Here is a 17,922-nt window from a genome sequence, read left to right as displayed (position 1 = left end):
CAATGTTAATCCAGATCTAAAAAAATTTGTCTAATTTATTTTTATTTTTCTGTACATCTAATTTCTATAGTTCCTCAGAATAATTTTATAATTAAATTTAAAACTAAAATATCTAATATAAATATAAAATATATAGAAAATAAATTAATAATTCGTAAGCCGGCTCTGAATAATCTGCTTAGTTGGTAGTTTTCTACTAAACATATAGTTATCGCTTACCAATATTTGGAACATTGCTAAAAGAACATGATGATCATGGATATATAATATATATTAATACTTAGTGCATATATGAAATTAGGCTGGAACTTGGGTCCAAAGCCTGAGGTTTCTTTATTTTAGTAGATAAGACGAGAGAAAAAAAGTAATAAAGAAACATGTTTCATGAAGATCACTTAAGGGAAGGATGAAACAGGGGAGAGTTATGGATGAAGCAGAGAGAAGAGAGCATTGTTTTCTTGGTGGAGAAGAAGTGCTTTCTTCTTTAGAGCTTCGTTCTCTCGTCTAATGCTTTGATTCTCTAGAAAGAGCTTCATGTTTCTCATCTCCATCTCCATCTCCTTCTCTGCCCTCAGCATTCTTCTCCTCCTGCGTCCAAAGAAAGGAAAAAGAAAAAAACAGAGTGAGGCTGTTATAGTTCAGAACGCTAAAACAGAGTCAATGTGTCTGAAACTGAACCTGGAGAGACTAAGGACACGGAGATGGGTTTGTGTCTTAGGTTTGCGTTTGTTGTGGCGCGAAGCTGATGTCATCTTGCGTGTGTCTGGGAATGATTCTGAAGATCTCAGACACATCTTCTTCTCGTCTTATTCCGCAAAATGATCTGAGTAACACACATTGGGAAGATAAGCTTTATATAGAGATAGATAAGCTTGTGTTTTGTAAGAGAGGGAGACAGAGATGAAGAAGTCTTTTGAAGGTAATGATGGTAAAAGGAAACTCATGATGATAAGAGGGACCAGTGATGCATGGGTTTAGAACCAGGGCCGGCTCAACACTGCTAGAGGCCCTAGGGCAAAAAAAAAATATTTTACTCTCTAAAATTTATATAGAGATAATGTTTAAAATATTTTTAAAATTTAATCAATAATATTTTGTATATTTTGTAATGAAAATAAAACTATATACATATCAAATAATTTTGGGCCCTTTTCAATTTTATTTATTGTATTTATAATTTTTTTTTATATATAAAAATATAGATTTATAAAAAATTGGGCCCCTTATTTATCATTACACGGGGGGACATGGACTCGGACCCGGGGCGGTCGCACCGCTTGTCCCCCCTTGTAAGCCGGCCCTGTTTAGAACGAAGATGATGAAGAAGAAGACCAAAACAGACTCTCTCTCTCTCTCTCTCTCTGTTTCTTGTTCTTGATTGAATACTTACAATACTCATAGAGGAGACTTTACCAGTGAGGTTCCTCTAACAGTTGAGGTACATACTAAATAGACCATAACGATAGCCAAGTCATTCAGTTTCACACATATTGTTTACTTGTATTGTAACAGACAAGAGAAAGGTAACAAAAGTATGTACTAGAATTTGATTTTTCTTTCTTTCTTGTTTTAGTTATATTAGGTGATTTTATGCTCAAATAATATTATTTTATTTATAAATAAAAAATATTTATAATTTGATTTGAGTTCGTACTTTCGAACTTCAATTTTATTCATTATTTAAAATTTAAAATTACAAGAAATAATTTTATTTCGTCAAGTTTATAATTTTTCATTTTATTTTGTCTTAATTTGAAATTTTGAATAGTTAACATTTAAAATTATATATATATATAATTTTATTTAATAACACATTTTATACATTCTGAATGTATATATATATATATATATATATAACACTAAACATATAAGATTTCAGTAAATTTTGATTTATTCGGTTTTTATATAATACATTAAATCAATTAGAATAAAATTTTATTAATTTATTGGTCTATTTGTCTAAGTGATTATCAATTGCTTGGCCAAAAATACTTCACTATGATTAAAGCCAAATATATTAAACAATTTGAAGACCTCATTATTTGTCTTTTTAGACTGATTAGCAGGACCAAAAATAATCTCAAACACCTAACTATTTATAGTAATTTTAATTTACCAATAGTATCTATGTAATTGATTGATGTTTCTAATGTAAAAACAGAATTATATAAAAACACTCTTTTAACTTCCTACCAAACCCATGCCAAGGTCGAGGTCTCTGATCCCTGGCGGCAGCACATTGGCATCTTTTCTCATAATTGGGGCCAGAATTTTAAGAGATAAGAACCTTGATTCCTAAGAGACCTCTGTATATATCAATAGTTCCTATATAAAAATTTATATAATCATGTGATATGAATAGAGGAAAAAACGTAATTGATGAGGCTAAAGACTAGGACCACTAAAAATTCTTACTCATTTCTTGTGTTGATATTTTCTTGAGATGAAACCAAAAAAAATATATTAAAGAATATGATGAAGAAGCTAATACTACTAAAGACTAAATGGCAAATTGGAGTAACAAGTCAACATCTAGAATTATTAGCATGCTTCAAAATGATCAAAGCTGTTATTATTCTATGCCTATATTCTCTACTATTTATAGCTATTCTTAGAGTTAGCTTTGTCTACCACAAACAAAGAGATGATGGGTACCATGCATCAAACATAAGCTAAAGTTTGTAAAAGCATGAAGCAAGTATCATAAATGGCAAAATATTTACCATAGAATGTGGGTGATTTCTGTAGCTGGTACTGCTTACAATGATGAGTTTTATTTAACTTGGGACGTAAAAATTGTGTCGGTTGTGTGGGAATAGTAACATTATCCATAAAAGTTGTTAGTTTATAGTTATATTGATTAGACTAATCAACGTATGTGTTTCTAATGTACTTATCCCATGTAACCATCTAGTTTGTAAGTATCATACCAAGAACTTTTGGCTCACCTAATAAAGTTGTAAGCTAATCCAAGCGTTGTAGTAATAAAAATGGTAGCAACTAACTGATTTTATCATTTACACAACACTCCGAAACAAACATGTGAAAGCTAATCCAAGCGTTGTAATTGATTTTATCTAGTAATAAAAATGGTAGCAACTAATGAAGACCATCTTTTGTTGAATAAGCATCTACTTTTGTTTGGTGACAAAAACTTACATCTGAGTTGGTGAAGATTATCAACTGTCTATCTTTAGTGGAAACTAAGAGGTTTGTTATATGTTCAGAGCTATAGTTGTTATATTCTGCACTGAGTGTTGTCTTCTTCATCCCCATGTATAACACCGATCAATTGTTGTGTCTTGTGTCTTGTGATATATATTATCCCAGTTGTTATGTTCATATAATAAACTGACAGATAAAAGGATATCTCCAACATAGATAACTTTTATCAATAGCTCAATAACCAACAAGCCACAATATACAAAAAATACTTAAGATGAAAATAGCCATTAAACTAATATACATTCTTATTAGCTAGGACGATATCTTCCCATACATTTAAAGGAACATTGCTTGGATCCAAAACGTTGGAAGACCATCTTTTGTTGACAACGTTGGTGGCATGTGGAGCATATCGGTCGAGTCATCCGATTGTTGGGTAGAATATCAATCTTGCTAGGACCGGACGAATATGAACGAAAGCTTGAGTGCATGTCTTTTCCAAGTAAACATTCAATAACACAACATTCATCACACGTATAGAACCGTTGGCTTGTCTTTATTTTCCTCTCACATATCTCGCACCAATTATGATTGGCCGCACTTGCCTCTTGATCTCCATAAAAAAGAGTAAGGATGTGTTCATCATGCTTATACCTCACCTTTTCAGGTACACTAGCACATTCGAAACACAAAGAAAAGTTGCATTCAATGCAGTTGAACGTATCAAATCTTTATTATTCATAGTCATTAGTTTCTATATATAAGTTAATCATATTAGATAATTCCGTAGTTTTTATTTAAGGAAATAATACATGTTTTTTATATTTTGGGTTAATATAATGTTCACTCGTAATTCAATTTGAACCAATATTTTTTTCAATTGATTATTAAGCTGCCACGTAAGCTAAATTGTCATTCTAATTAAATGACATCTAAGTAAGATCTCTTTTTAGTTAGTACAAACTCAAGGTTACAACTTTTTAAATGATCCTAAATTAATATACAGGGGATTCAAGACATCTAATAACTTTATTGGTCTTGTTGTAACTCGATGCAGTTTTTCTTATATTACCCCCTATACTGAAGACAGCTAACAAGTATAGTTTTCAACTTTTCTATATTATCCCTTAAATATGTTCATCGACTAATTTTAAATTCATAAAAGTCGTAATACTAATCAACATACATATGTTTCTACGGTACTTATCCCACGTAATCATCTAGTTTGTAAGTACCATACCAGTATACTGTTATTGTTAATCATAAGTTAATAATACATACGAAGAAAACATGTGAAAACCTGACTATACATAGTAAAGTTCCGTGAGTTTGCCGTTAATTTTACCGAAAGGTTTTGATTGAATACAATGTTATTCCGATCCAAGTTTCACTGTCTGATCCACCACCTTCGAGTTCAATTTGAAGCAATTTGATTCTGATTCATAAGCAAATCTTACTAGTAAGAAAATGGTAGCAACTAATGAAGAAGCTGAAGTAAAATGCTCAAAATGTAAACATGGTAACAAAAAACTTACAGATGGGCTGGTGAAGATGATCAACTGTTTATCTTCAGTGGAAACTAAGAGGTTAGTATTGTCTATGTTCAGAGCCATAGCTGTTATATTTTGCCCTTTACCAAGCTTCATCACATGGAATACCTACACAAGAAGAAGAGTTACTTGTTTGTTAGTCAAAGTTCTCTTTCAACAACATCAAGAGCCATCTATGGTCTTGAATAATATAGTAATACGGTCCTGAGCATAGCCAAGTAAAACATAGCATTAGACCTAAACTTTTCCGAGTTAATATATTACATATCCCACATTCTTTAAAAAAATTCTTACTAAAACTCTTACTAAATTGTTTAAGGTTCCAAAATCTCAAGGCCGGTCCTGATAATACCTTGAGAGTGTATAAGTTGAGGAAGCATATTGAAGGAGATGGAACGTCCAGTATGTTAATCGCATTGTCTCCGCTTGATGAATCTTCTTCGCCAGTGTAGGACAACGAGTTTACACCAACCACAACATTTTGGCCATCCATGGACAGTTCCATGCAACTTATAGTACAAGAGGAAGGAAGTTTGGCTTTAGAGATGAGAACACCATTGATGGTGAACGAGCTGATAGTACTTTCTGATCTACTCCAAACCACTATAACTCCACCAGAAGAGATGCAGAGAGCATTGGCCTTCACGCCAACAAGCCGTCTAATTAGTCGACCTTTCCTTATGGAATGCACCAGAACATCCCTTGACGCAGAGGAAGAAACAACGATTCCGTGATCTGAGCTGACACAGCAACATGTTACTTCTCTTAAGTGGCCATGTAGCACTTGTATAGGCCCTTCAATGCGACGCTTCTTGGCTTTGTTAGCCAAGGTGTTGCTTGCGGAGGAAGGTGTCTCTGAAATTTTTGTCTGTTGGGACTCACTTGTCTGAGAAGTGAGTCCCTTGTGAAACCTCCACATCAAAAGAGTTGTATCTCTTGAACCTGTGACAAGGAAGTTGCTGTCTGGAGACAAAGCCAGACATGTTACAGGAGCACAGTGGCTAAAAGCTGTTTCCAGTGTTTTGGCTCCATCAGATGAGACTAGCTTGATGCTATTATCCACATGTCCACCTAAGTAACATATAAAATTTTAAAGAGTAAATCTCCAAAATAACACATTTTAAAAGTTTATTCCAAAATTAGCATTCAGTAATAAAAATCACAAAATCTACTCATTTGACAAAAACAATGCTCCATATGTTTCATATTAGATGATGTTTTAAAACATATATTAAGAAATTTATTTTTTTCTTAAAAGTAACATTAAAATTTAGTTTATTTAATTATAAATTTAAATATCAAAAATGTAATTGGGTACACAATTTTTGGTAAAGATAAAGTTACCTAAATATGTGAAACCATCATCTATTGTGAAAAACAAAAATCACCTAAAACATCATGTATATTGAAAAAGATGGAGTATCAAATTACTCTAATTCCTAAACCTTTATCTTACTTCAACCCTAAATAATAAACCGTAAACCCTAATCATTAAATCCTAAACTAAAATATAAACAATTTTTATTTTTTAATAAATGTTATGTTTGAAAATTTTCTTCTTGTGTATTAATTTTGTCACAAAATTGTGCTATTTGAGGTATTTCTATTAATCATCAAACCTTTAAAATCATGCTTACCAGTGATAATCTCTCCGTCGCTTGTAATAGCAGTCACCGAAGAACTTCTGATTCCTGATGACCCATAAGCCTGTGCTTGTGGATACTCAGAATCACCTTTGAACATGCGTATCAACGTTACACCAGTTGAAGCCTCCTTAGCGTGATGAAAGATGAAAGGTGTACTCTGACCATCGGGAGTGTTTGGTTGCCACTTGTGCTGTGCAATATGTGCTGCAGGACCATTCATGTCAACGACCACAACGTTATCAGAAGATGCCTTGATGGCTGCTGCTGGTAAGTTGCAGTGTTCTGGTGCTGTAACTGGATACGGTTTTATCTCCTTTGGGTTCCTAAAGATTGTCTGAACAATAAAGTGTTTGTCAGATTAATCTCTTGTAACTCAGAACCTCATAACATAACCATGTTACCTGCATGTGAAGGACATCTTTAAGAGGCATTCTTTTTATGTGAGGCACAGTCAATAGCTGGGAAGGTGTTTGCCCTAGGTAAGCTATCTTGTCCTGAGTAGTTCGCTGTTGTACCTTCAAGAAGTATCCAACAGGCAAGTCAAGGAGACAGAGTAGTACCAAAATAAGAGCAACTTCATATTAGTGCAACAAAAGATAACTTACAGGATCCTTTATCTTATCAATATCAACTGTTCCCTCGTATGTAGTGTAGAAGAATACATTATTTGACGTTATAGCTTCCTTACCACGTTGCTTATACCTAAAATGAATAAGTTGATAACTATAAAAAGCAAGACTAATATATCTTACACCTAAACTTTGTTTACAGTTGTTTTCAATGTTCAAGATATAGTTATGCGGTAATTAAATGCGACTAGTTACACGGTAACTAAATGCTTTATAGACAACTATCTGACTATGCCTATTATTCGGAGCTTAGGTGTTAACGAATTATTAATTTATTTTATATTTATATAAGATATTTTAGTTTTTAGATTTATAAAATTATTGTAATGAGTTATCAAAAATAGATATACAAAACAAAAGAAATTAGACAAATTTATGAATTTGTACTTAACTTATTGTTTGATTTAACAGATTTACACTAATTGAGATCAATTTGAACATTATAGCTTCTTTACCACGTTGCCATATGAATAAGTTGATAAGTATAAAAAGCAATCAAAATTTTCAAGTGCAAGGAGGAAACTTACCCAAAAATGAGATCAATCCATTCATGCAAGTGTGCAGAGACATGCTCACTCTCAAGAGCCATTCGTTGCTTGTGTACAAAGTCAACAGGGGTTTTAGCCCAAGGAGGAAGGTTTACAGTACCAAGCTTTGTATGATTCTCGTTGGTCAACACCTCAGGAAGGTAAAATAACTCTGGAACCTACAAAACAAAGTGAGGTGTCATGAACATATGGCTACACTCTTTCACTTGCAAAGAAGAGAAACTTACCAGCTCCTTTACATTCTCCATATCTTGTAGAACTCCTTTCCATGTGGCTGCAATGTCTGAAAACATTCGGTCTGCACGATCGAACTTTCCACCGTGCAGTTGTATTGAGAGTACTGTTGTAAAAGGTTCAACTCTAGCTAAATAATGTAACACCTACCACATGAGATAAACAACAAGATAAACCATTTGCATGGACCATCTAAACAATGTATCATACAACAGATAACCTACTGCTCCAGCACTTGAGTAATGTGAACCATAATGGAACTTGGGGATTACTGGATCTTCAAAGTTTGTATATTGTTCTTGAAACTTTTTAAGCCGCTCTGGGTTCAATGCACCAATAGGCTGAACATAATCAGACCCACATTAATTTTTTTTAAAAGCTTAATGGACCATTACATACAGGCATAGAGCCAAAACTATAAGTAGTACCACCTTAGAAAGATCTCTAAAGCTAGATGGATTTGAAAGGTCCAGGACTTGTGATGTATAGTCAGACAGAATCCATGGGAAAACAGGATACTGCAAAGGAAGAAGATTATATCAAAAAGCTTCACATAAGTTAAAGCATTCTCACTTCAACAAGATTTTTACCTGAGTGATATCATTATAACTACGCCCAGCCAACGTGTTGAGCTGCATTAAGTACTCAAAGTTGCTGATCTGCAAGTTATCCAATATAAAGGTTTACTCCAGATGTTATTAAAGGGGGAAAATGAAATAGCATACCTCCCATCTAGACCATCGTTCCATTAACTGAGTTCTTCTCAAAAGCTGTTCTGGCCTCTACAAAGGAAACGAATTATGTAAGTTTTACAGCACATAGAGAACACTTAAGGTGGACAAAAACACACAAACCTGAGCTGTCAGGTAAATATTGTTTAAATGAGGAGGCCTTGCTTGAACTATAGTTCTATATGCATTAGTTTTTCCCTCAGTGTTCTATGTGTTCATCAGAGTTCAGAAGAATACTTTCGTTAGAGAAGGTAAGAAGATAAATATAATGAAAAAGAGAGAGAGTTCTTGAGATACCCCAAAATCAAATAAGAAGTTTGAGCGATCGACCATGAATAGTTCCAAAGCACTCTTTCTCAGTTGATATCTGTATATTCAAGTAGTATAAAATCTTTTTTTTTGGAGCACAGTAGTAGTACATACTCTTTTTTGCTTTTTAACATGAAAATTTCATAATAGCCATTTTTATCATCTAAAGGCTCTAAACACATAATAAAATAGAGTAAATAGTGAGCTAGGTAGAGACAAACACTGATGATGAAACTTTACCTTCGGGTATAAATCTGATGAAGAGAAGACATCAACCAACTACGATCTCTTTCTTGGTCTTCTGAACCTTCTGACTTACCATCTACATCTTGGCATTCACTCATGTCAACAAGAAAATTTATTCTCCTTGTTGTAATCTGAAAAAGGCAGAAGACAACCATCAGACATACAAGGAAACAGGAGACAAAATGGTATGTTAGTTGAGCATATATACCTGAAAGGTTCCTTTCACAACCCTTAATGGTCTAACCATAGAAGAGGAAACTTCAAGAACAATCCTTTCATCAAGTTCCTTGAGAACCACTTCTCTAGAATTCTGAACCACATCTTGGTCGCTCAATGGTCGAGGATCACTGATTCCACTTGACAGTTCTATTGCATCCTCAAGTGAGCCAGACATCCTCTCTTCATTTTTCCCTTCGTGTTCAAGATCATTTGCATCTTTATATTCATCATCTTCATACATTATCTCCTTTGGTATTTCTTCAACAGCAAGAAAAGGTGCATCTAATGCAGAATCCAAGTTTACTGCTGCCTCAGGATGATCACAACCAGTGTAGTTCCTCCTCAAACACTGTCTCATCCTTAAAGAACTTTCCATAGAATCCAATTTCCAATAAACCTGCATATATAATGGTGTTATTATTATACATCACTGAGAAGCTCCTCAACATGTTTCATATTAAGACCAGAGACATTGTGGCTTACGTGTGTAGGACTGCATAAATGGTCTCCAAAGGGTCCAAAGAAGCATCTCATCTCTACCAAGTAACGTACTAGTTTGCGCCATCCACGTACTCCCATGCACAAGCGATTCCTCACTATTTTATCATCTCGTTTACGCCTATCAATCTAGTGAGTAGTGGATTAGAGTGTATAGTGAGAAAACAACAAAGTGTGACAAAGGAAGAAATTAAACCTCAGATCTCTGCATGTTACGTGCTAAGGCAAAGCTTGCAACAAGCACAGCAATAAACTTGTAAGACAAGGCATTAAAGTCTTTTCCATAAACTGATTTTGTATCAACTGGCTGAAGACATTCCATCCATGCCACTCCCATAGCTTCAGAGATGTTCCATCTTTGCAAACGCTCCATGTCACTTATAGTCCTCCTCTGACCAGATGTGGCCATTGCAACAGCACTTAGACCTCTCCCAGTACCAATCTTGGCACTCCTTTCAAGATCACGTGCAGCAGCCAGAGCAGCCGCTTTTGCAGCAGCCTTACCTCTTGGTGTACCTGGTGTGTCATCTTTGGGAGCCTGCAAGGGCTTCTGGAAGCTGGAGAAGCTCTGAAGTTTTGCACTCTTACGCTCAAGCAGTGAAGTGTCTCGCCTAAGAGATGGAGGTGCTGGTGGTGCTGGAGGTGGAGGCGCTTCCCAACCAGCTGCACCTGCGGCTATCATGGCCAGTGCCATTGCAGAAGGAGGGGAGGCAAAAGCAGCTGCCCACTCCGGAGATATCATAGAAAGAGCCGCCTAGGATACAAAGAAACAACAACACAGTTCAGTAACACACAATAAACATGAAACAAATCTTATGGTAATAGATAATAAAACCTCAATGGGGAGTGCATCAGCAGCCAAAGCACGGTCATCAACAACAAGAGGATTCAAACCGTCAGCAGTGGAAAGTTCATGAATGCCAGCCAAAAGAGGTCGCCACCGTCTGAGAATTGCAACAAATGGTGGTAATATAGCCTCTAGATACTGCTTACGTAGTGGCCTTTTGTCTCTGCTCACAGCATGCCATACCTGGAACAGACTTGGTATCAAAGTGAGAATCAAATCCACACAAAAGAATGTGAAAATGTGGAGAACTAACCTCAGAATATAGAACACATGTAGTAACCAATACTCTCTGCCTCTTTGAATCAGATATTGGCATGTTTAGAACAGGAGATAGCACACTGAAGATCAAAAGACAAGACACTTTAACTTCTCTAGATAAATTATATATAGACTAATAGCAAGCAATAGAAGATGACAAATACTTTCTTCGTTTCAAATAAGATATTGTTTAATTACTAAAATTGTATTTTATTTATTGTTTCTTTGAAGAAAAATTAATTAGGGACAAAAAGATAAATTAACTTAAAAATCGCATTGAAATCACAAAAAAACACTTATTTTGTACCAAAAATTTTATTCTACAACAACAGTTAGTTTGAAATGGAGGGAGAATGTTTTACCTCCACAATAATGCTGATGGTGAGATATTAGAACTTATAACTAATGGTCCACCAGAAAAACCATCTTCAGAACTCAAGTTTTTCATCAACAGGCTATCTTCACCATGGTCTTCTTCCCTCAAAGACAAGAGCACCATTCTAAGCATGCATAAGAAAGGCTGATCACTATCCAGCAACTGGTAGAGAGCTGACACCCCTCCCATCCCAGTGCCAGATCCTCCACCAATTCCTAACCCACCTCCAAGTCCAGACTCATCAAGCAGCAAAGCTTGAAGCATTGATACTGATTTTTTAACCAAGGGAAGTTCAATCCAGTTTCCATGAGCATCTTTCTGTAAAGAACCTTTCCAAGACTCCCAGCCACTTCCACCACCACCAAAACAATTTGTTTTAGGAGGTAGTCCAACACCATACCACAGTCTACTCCTGTACTTCCAACCCTCGGCTAAGTCCATTGTACAGCTACCATATGAAACAAAGGCGCATGAAACAGATTCATAAGGCTCAGCTGCTGCTGCTGCAGCAAGACGCTCCATTACTGCGGTAGATATCTGGCCACTTGCATCAGCCATTGAAGCAAGTATCTGAAGAAAAAGGTAAAAGTAAAGTGAGCGTCATTAACAGTATGATGGTTGCAAAGTAAATATCCACTTACATCTAGATGGACCCCTCCTGAATCACTGGACACTGAAGCACGGCTGCTAGAAACCTCTGATGATTCTCCTACTGTTGTCAACATATGTGGACGGTTGTTAGTGGGATAAACAAGAGAGAGAGGAGATGGAGAAACATCAACTGCGTTTGCAGCGCAGTTCTGTTTGCTTTGTAGTCGTAAATGATCTTCCACAAGCATCAAAATCACAATTGTGTTTTCGACGAGAAACACTGAAAACTGAGCAGCGTTTTCTACTCCAGCCTTTGCTTCTTTTGGTGCTAGACTCTCTGCTGCGACACCAGCAGATGCTTCAGCGATAACTTGAGTCTGGTGAGGGGGAAAGAACAATGTATAGGTTAAGCTATAGCAGTAACAAGAGAGGTGAAAACACACAAGAAGTTACCTGAGCTTGTAATTCTGTGGCAGCAAAGTCTAGCAATCTACCAAAAAGCCTTCTTTTGAAAATTGGCAGTGATTCCTCACGCCTGCAAAAGTTAAGAGGAGAAAAAGTGTAAACACAATTGAACAGAACACATGTATCTCTCAAAGTACATAAGAAGAAGCAAAAATGCATAACAATGTGGTGTATGAAACTACCTAATGCGTTTCTCTCCAGTGCTAGACCCACCAACAATAGAGAGCCACTCTGCACAATGAGTTGTAGCCTCAATATCCTGTAAAAAGAATTAGAAACAATTAAGCCTGAAAAAATGTGAAAATGATATAATCTGGTTAGAGGCGGTCATAGACATAGCGGTCATAAACAAAATCTTAGTGGTTAATATATAGTTTAGGTCCCCAAATGATTAAGAAAAATATGTACTTGGTAATTGTTTCAAGCCCCATGAATTTTAAGGCCGCCCCTGAATCTGGTAGAGAGCTGAAACAAATAAATTTACCTTCCAGCCATCCTTTTGGCGCATTGAATGTTCCAACATTATGATCAAGAAGTTATGAATTAGATTTTCCACTTCAGCAGAGCCAGGTGAAGCAGATTGTTTACCTGCATCTCTCTGTATGTGTACACAAAATAGTCAGCATATAAAGAGACCTTGCTGGTACATGCTTCAATCAATCATGGAGGGAAACTTTAAAAGTGTTAAGGTTGGAGTCATACCTCGTAGTTTGAGATCAAAGTCTCCAAGATCCACTCAGGCCACTCTTCCATTTTTGTGAGACTGTTCCTGTTTTCCGGATGGCTACAAGCCAAAAATAGAAGATCCTGACATAGAAAGAGTTCGTTCAGAAAGAGACAAAACTAACTTCACAACAGTGTCTTTAGCTATGACATTCATATATACCTGAAGTGCTCGCTTTTGTAGAGCCTTAGATGCAAATGGCAGAGAACGCAGGAGGATTAACAGAAGCTGAGGGTGTTCAAAGCGATGACCTGAATCATAAATGTTCACCCCATCCTCAGTTGATGAAGCATTGATCTGCAAGCAAAATGATCATTACAGGTTAGCCAAATGACAGCATGGCCAAACCAGACCAAACATGACTACATACCGAGGTCCCAAGCAAAGTTGTGTAGACATTCTCAGTCATCAGCCTATTTGGAGCTGCTTGAAATGCTTTCAACAGAGAAAACAGAAGCAATGATACTTTATCATCAAACATTGTTCCACCACTTTCATGAAACCCATGACCCATAAGGTTACTCATGACATCAGACTTGGAACCAAGAGAAAATTTCAAGTGCCCTTTTGATACCAATGCACCAATCAATCTAATGACCCCAACCACAACTCGATCACTATCATCAACACTGTTTCTTGTATTGTTCCTTGTGTTGTTACTACATGGAGTTTCAGAAACAGACGATGTTCTGTCAGCATTCATTGAGTTGGAGATGGTAACTGAGTCACTATCATGAGCATGAGTGTCTTGTGGAACTGAATCCAACTGCTTTACCAAACCAGACTCATTGTTCTGAGTCTGTTCACTATGATCAGTTGTCATTCTTGTTCCATCCTTAGACACAGATTCTACAATGTTGCCGTCACCCATTTTAGCTTCTCTCTGCAGAAGAACAAGAAGTGTTTCTATCCCACTTGATGTTATAAATACCTCTGCAAATGTCTGAGCCTTTGCAGCATTTGGCTGTACAACCAACCTGAACATGAGATGCAATACCCTTGCCACCTAAAACAGATGTAACAATTGAAAAATATTAAAATATCTGATACATTACATATGTTTGATGGTTAATGTAACATGATACCTGATTTGGCTGTGGACTATCAACTATGAAGCCAAGTAATCTATGAACATCAGCAGAAGCAAAGGAAGAAGATGCTGCTCCCATTAAAAGTTCAATAATCACCAAAAGCTCATCAACCAATGCATTAATTTCCCCCATTGGTCGCACATCCCCATCTAGAGAAAAAGTGTTGACAGAGTCTTTCTCTTGAACCATCCAGTAACATCTTCTACATCCATCAAGAAGTATTTGAATAGCATCAGCATTTCTCATAGCTTCTGCTTCAGTGAAGACCATATCTTGAAGAGATGACAAGAGCTTCTTCTGAAGTCTGTAATGGCACACACTCCATATCTTCAGGTCCAATAGTAGTGTCCGGAAGAGCTGCACTTTGAGTGCATGGTTGATCTTTTGAGAGTGACAAACAGAGACAATGGAAGCAACTAGCTCCTCGTCTTCTACTCTATCATGATTGAGATCAAGAGAAGAGAGTGAGTGAAGAAGATAACCAAGGATGGTGGCTAGAATCTCAGGGCCTCGAGTACGAGACAGCTCTTCATTGTTACAAGGATGTTGGATAGCAACTGAGATGATTCTAAAGATAGGTGCAGCAAGAGAGTATGTAGTCAAAGACAATGGGAGATTACTAGAAGATGGCTCAAGAGTATCTTTACACACATTGCTAACTGTTAGAGGAAGCAAAGACATTGGTCCTCCATAAGCTAAGGCCCAGAAAGACTCCACTGCCTTCATTCTTGTTGCAACATGGACTTGTCCAATCACTTCAGCTGGTCGTCTTAAAGTACCTTAACCAAAAAAATAAACAGATATTTTTCAATACTATATAACACTAAGTGTTTTTTCCGTGTTCATGCACAGATATAAATATTTTAGTATAGACTATAAATCGAACCAAGAGGATATACCTGCTGCTCCAGGTAGAGAAGCATCTGGACAGAACCGTCCACTAAGTAGACATGGGTGGTAAAGCAAGTAAATGTACACTCCAAGCTCTGAATCCAAAAGACAGCTTTCCTCTGCCGCATTACGGACATGGTCATTTGTAGCTAACCATGGAAGACCAGCCCCATTGCCAAAACAAGGCAAAACATCACCACCTCTTGATGCCAATCTTGTCATTCTTTCAGGACCAATGGATTCTTTAAATATATAAACTGGTCCCATCTCAGCAAACAAAGCACACTGACGCCGACGACGGTCAGCAGATGCAGGAGGAGGAGGGTTTGATCCAATGCAACAAGAAGAAAGTGGTTTGGATATACGAGGAAACTCAAAAGGAAGAGTCTCATACAAGGAACCGTCTATATACAGACGCAGCTCACTCTCTGAGTTCCCTAAAAGTCCTTGGTTACATGTATGCTCAAGGCCAATGAAGTACCAACACTGAGGCTTAAAAGCATGAGTGAAATGAAGTGAAGCTTTGTTTCCTTTACCACTACTACTCTCAACTACTAAAAACTGTGCATAGAAGTACACTTCGATTCCTTGGTTATTATCAGGAGTCAAGAAGCTGAACAGACCTGTACCTTCACCAGCATGTACATTAGCAGCCGATGTCTTGCCTGATTTGGCGGCTAAAGCGGCAGCAATGGCGGCTGCTGCGGTTGAAGCGTTTAGAGTATCAGCAAATGACTCAATATAAATCCAAGTTGCAAATGCATAGCCGTTAGTAAAAGGCCAACGCGTTTCTCCTGGACCAAGTAGCCCTGAGCTTTCACCAACGAACTCAAAGCTACATGAAGGTCCTCTTGATTCGTTCCCACTCATTGCCTTCTCCAAAGCATCCATTAAAGGACTTGACAACACTGATTGAAGAGATGTTTTAATAACATGAAGCCATCTATGCAAGTCTTCAACACTAAGTGAGTGTCCAGCCAAGTGTTGTATACATTGCAACAAAGGTGTTGCATTCCATTTCATATCACCGTCCTTGGCAAGTATCTCCTCTACTGATCTTAATAGAACACTTAACAGTCCCGCCATCGAACACATAGCTCTGTTCCTCGTGCAAGAACGTAATATAGCAAGCAAGCCACGCACCATGCGTGTCCTAGGAGACATGAAGACAACACTATCACCCAAACAAGGAAGGTTAGGGATAAGCTCTCCAGATACAACGGCGGCACGAGAGTTCAGCATCACGCTAGGTGGGTTGCTATCTTCATCCTCTTCAAAGCTCTCAACTCCACCCATGGTAGCTAAAAGAGAATCAATAACAAGGAAAGCAATAGTCTCAGCATCATCATCTGCAGACCCAAAACTTTCAACACCAGTGACAATGTTCTTTAGCTTGTCTAAGCTTTCAGGCTTGCCCATGATGGCCGAATCAACTAGATGGAGCAACTCTGGAGAAACGTTTTGCATTGTATCCTTTGGTTTGGGTCTATGTGGGGACTGAACCAGAGGATCTAGACTCGTTGATGAAAGAGACGTTTCCTCTTTTAGCGAAACTTGTTCGAAGTTGTCATCGTCAAGGACTGCGTCAACTAAACTAATCCCTTGTAGATCTTCATCATCAGCATGTTCATCAGGAATCAAACTAGGGTTTCCTTTATCAGATGCATTTATTATATTCTCAACATCAGAAACTTTGGAGAGTTTCTTTTCTTCGTCTTCTTCCATTTTAAAGAGCTTATAGAGAACCTACGGAAACAGGTATCTCACTTACCACCTGTTTAACACCAAATAATGGAAAATAAGCACTAACGTGGGAAACACGGAAGCTGAAATGAATATAATATGTAAATAAAAATATTAGGGCACACATGACAGAACAAAACTCCATCCTGTTGATATTTTCGCTTCCGACAACAAGAAATCTACAGAACATTCAGACACGAGATCTGTCTTAGACATGTGAAGGAACTGAGAGTAGATACGCACGGTTTCGGTGATAATGGTAGGAGAAAATGTCCAAGCAAACAAAAAAATGAATGGGAAGCAACTGAGATTATCCGGCTCACATTTCTTGTAAAATCTGATCTAACCGGCGATTGGAAGGAGCAGCAACGATCGGAGAAAGGTGAGCGCGAGAAAGAGGGAGTGATGTTTGATTTAGCAATTTCGCACCCATTAAGAAAGTTACGATGGTAAATTTCCTTCTTCCTCCTGTCTCTGCTCTTGACCAGTCAAATGAGTGGTTAAATTGGAATTTAAAACGACACAATCTCATTCAGATTTTATATATTTTCGCGTCGGGTTCCTTTAATAATTCTTCGGGTATGGATATATTTTATAATTTCATCATAAATTCATTTTTGATCTAAATTTATTCGAGTTCGGTTAATAATACTTCGGATTAGTATATCTTTACGGGTTGATCAACATAAACGAAATTGAGTATTTGAGATAATTTTTTAGGTTTTGAATACCTTTTTGGATACTCTCAAGTCTTGTTGATCTTTACGACTTTTTCGGATTTTCTGATTATTTCGGATACTTTTTCGGGTTCGAATCGTTTTGGATAATACCATTGACCGGTATTGAGCTGACATATATTGTGTGTAACCCGGTTTGTATAACAAGCTTTAAGTTAACATACATACTTGTATATATGGAGCTTGTATCAGTTACTTGATGAATAAGAAGGTTCTCAATGTATTGCTCAAACTTCTTGACATGGTATCAAAACGGGCCGACACCTTAACCATTAACCCGGTCCAGAAAGTTGTCCGGCCATCATAAGAAATAATGGTCCAAGGAAGGTTTAATTTCTTCAAGATATCTAAAAAAGGATATTATCTTGGAGGGGTGTGATGGATTCTATCGAAACTAGTGGTCATACGCACCACTATATCGAGT

The 17,922-nt window shown here is 36.9% G+C and overlaps 2 protein-coding genes across 5 annotated transcripts; both read right to left on the bottom strand.

Annotated features, from left to right (window-relative positions):
- Positions 1-237: 237 nt before the first annotated feature.
- LOC103862854 (protein LITTLE ZIPPER 2) lies at positions 238-4,823 on the bottom strand. 3 transcript variants are annotated; one of them, XM_033290862.1, is made up of 5 exons: positions 4,701-4,823; positions 4,511-4,600; positions 1,391-3,837; positions 679-823; positions 238-588 (listed from the first exon to the last, which is right to left on the bottom strand). In XM_033290862.1, exons 4-5 carry the CDS (start codon positions 792-794, stop codon positions 423-425), a joined length of 282 nt encoding a protein of 93 aa, XP_033146753.1. In that variant the 5' UTR covers positions 795-823; positions 1,391-3,837; positions 4,511-4,600; positions 4,701-4,823; the 3' UTR covers positions 238-422. The 3 variants fall into 3 exon arrangements, with proteins under 3 accessions (XP_033146753.1, XP_018513929.1, XP_033146754.1); XM_018658413.2 differs by lacking the exons at positions 4,511-4,600; positions 4,701-4,823 and having other exon boundaries at positions 679-981; positions 1,312-1,823; XM_033290863.1 differs by lacking the exons at positions 1,391-3,837; positions 4,511-4,600; positions 4,701-4,823 and adding an exon at positions 960-1,372.
- On the bottom strand, positions 4,357-17,770 carry LOC103862853 (BEACH domain-containing protein C1). 2 transcript variants are annotated; one of them, XR_004457793.1, is made up of 29 exons: positions 15,027-17,770; positions 14,122-14,906; positions 13,407-14,042; positions 13,199-13,333; positions 13,015-13,119; positions 12,797-12,910; positions 12,495-12,571; positions 12,301-12,382; positions 11,898-12,224; positions 11,243-11,826; positions 10,876-10,960; positions 10,611-10,805; positions 9,972-10,529; positions 9,761-9,904; positions 9,267-9,674; positions 9,053-9,189; positions 8,801-8,870; positions 8,627-8,710; positions 8,498-8,554; positions 8,363-8,431; positions 8,204-8,290; positions 7,997-8,113; positions 7,766-7,918; positions 7,518-7,696; positions 6,967-7,063; positions 6,763-6,876; positions 6,353-6,695; positions 4,701-5,786; positions 4,357-4,600 (listed from the first exon to the last, which is right to left on the bottom strand). XR_004457793.1 is itself a non-coding variant. In XM_033290795.1 (29 exons), the coding sequence occupies exons 1-29, from the start codon at positions 16,741-16,743 to the stop codon at positions 4,536-4,538; spliced, it is 8,466 nt and encodes a 2,821-aa protein (XP_033146686.1). In that variant the 5' UTR covers positions 16,744-17,770; the 3' UTR covers positions 4,357-4,535. The 2 variants fall into 2 exon arrangements, 1 of the variants encoding a protein (XP_033146686.1); XM_033290795.1 differs by having other exon boundaries at positions 4,357-4,823; positions 5,068-5,786.
- Between the last annotated feature and the right edge of the window lie 152 nt (positions 17,771-17,922).

The sequence above is a fragment of the Brassica rapa genome, chromosome A04, assembly GCF_000309985.2.
Source record: "Brassica rapa cultivar Chiifu-401-42 chromosome A04, CAAS_Brap_v3.01, whole genome shotgun sequence".
NCBI classification, from domain to species: Eukaryota; Viridiplantae; Streptophyta; class Magnoliopsida; order Brassicales; family Brassicaceae; genus Brassica; species Brassica rapa.
The sequence above is the reverse complement of the archived record's forward strand: the minus strand, read 5'-3'. Positions and strand labels throughout refer to the sequence as shown.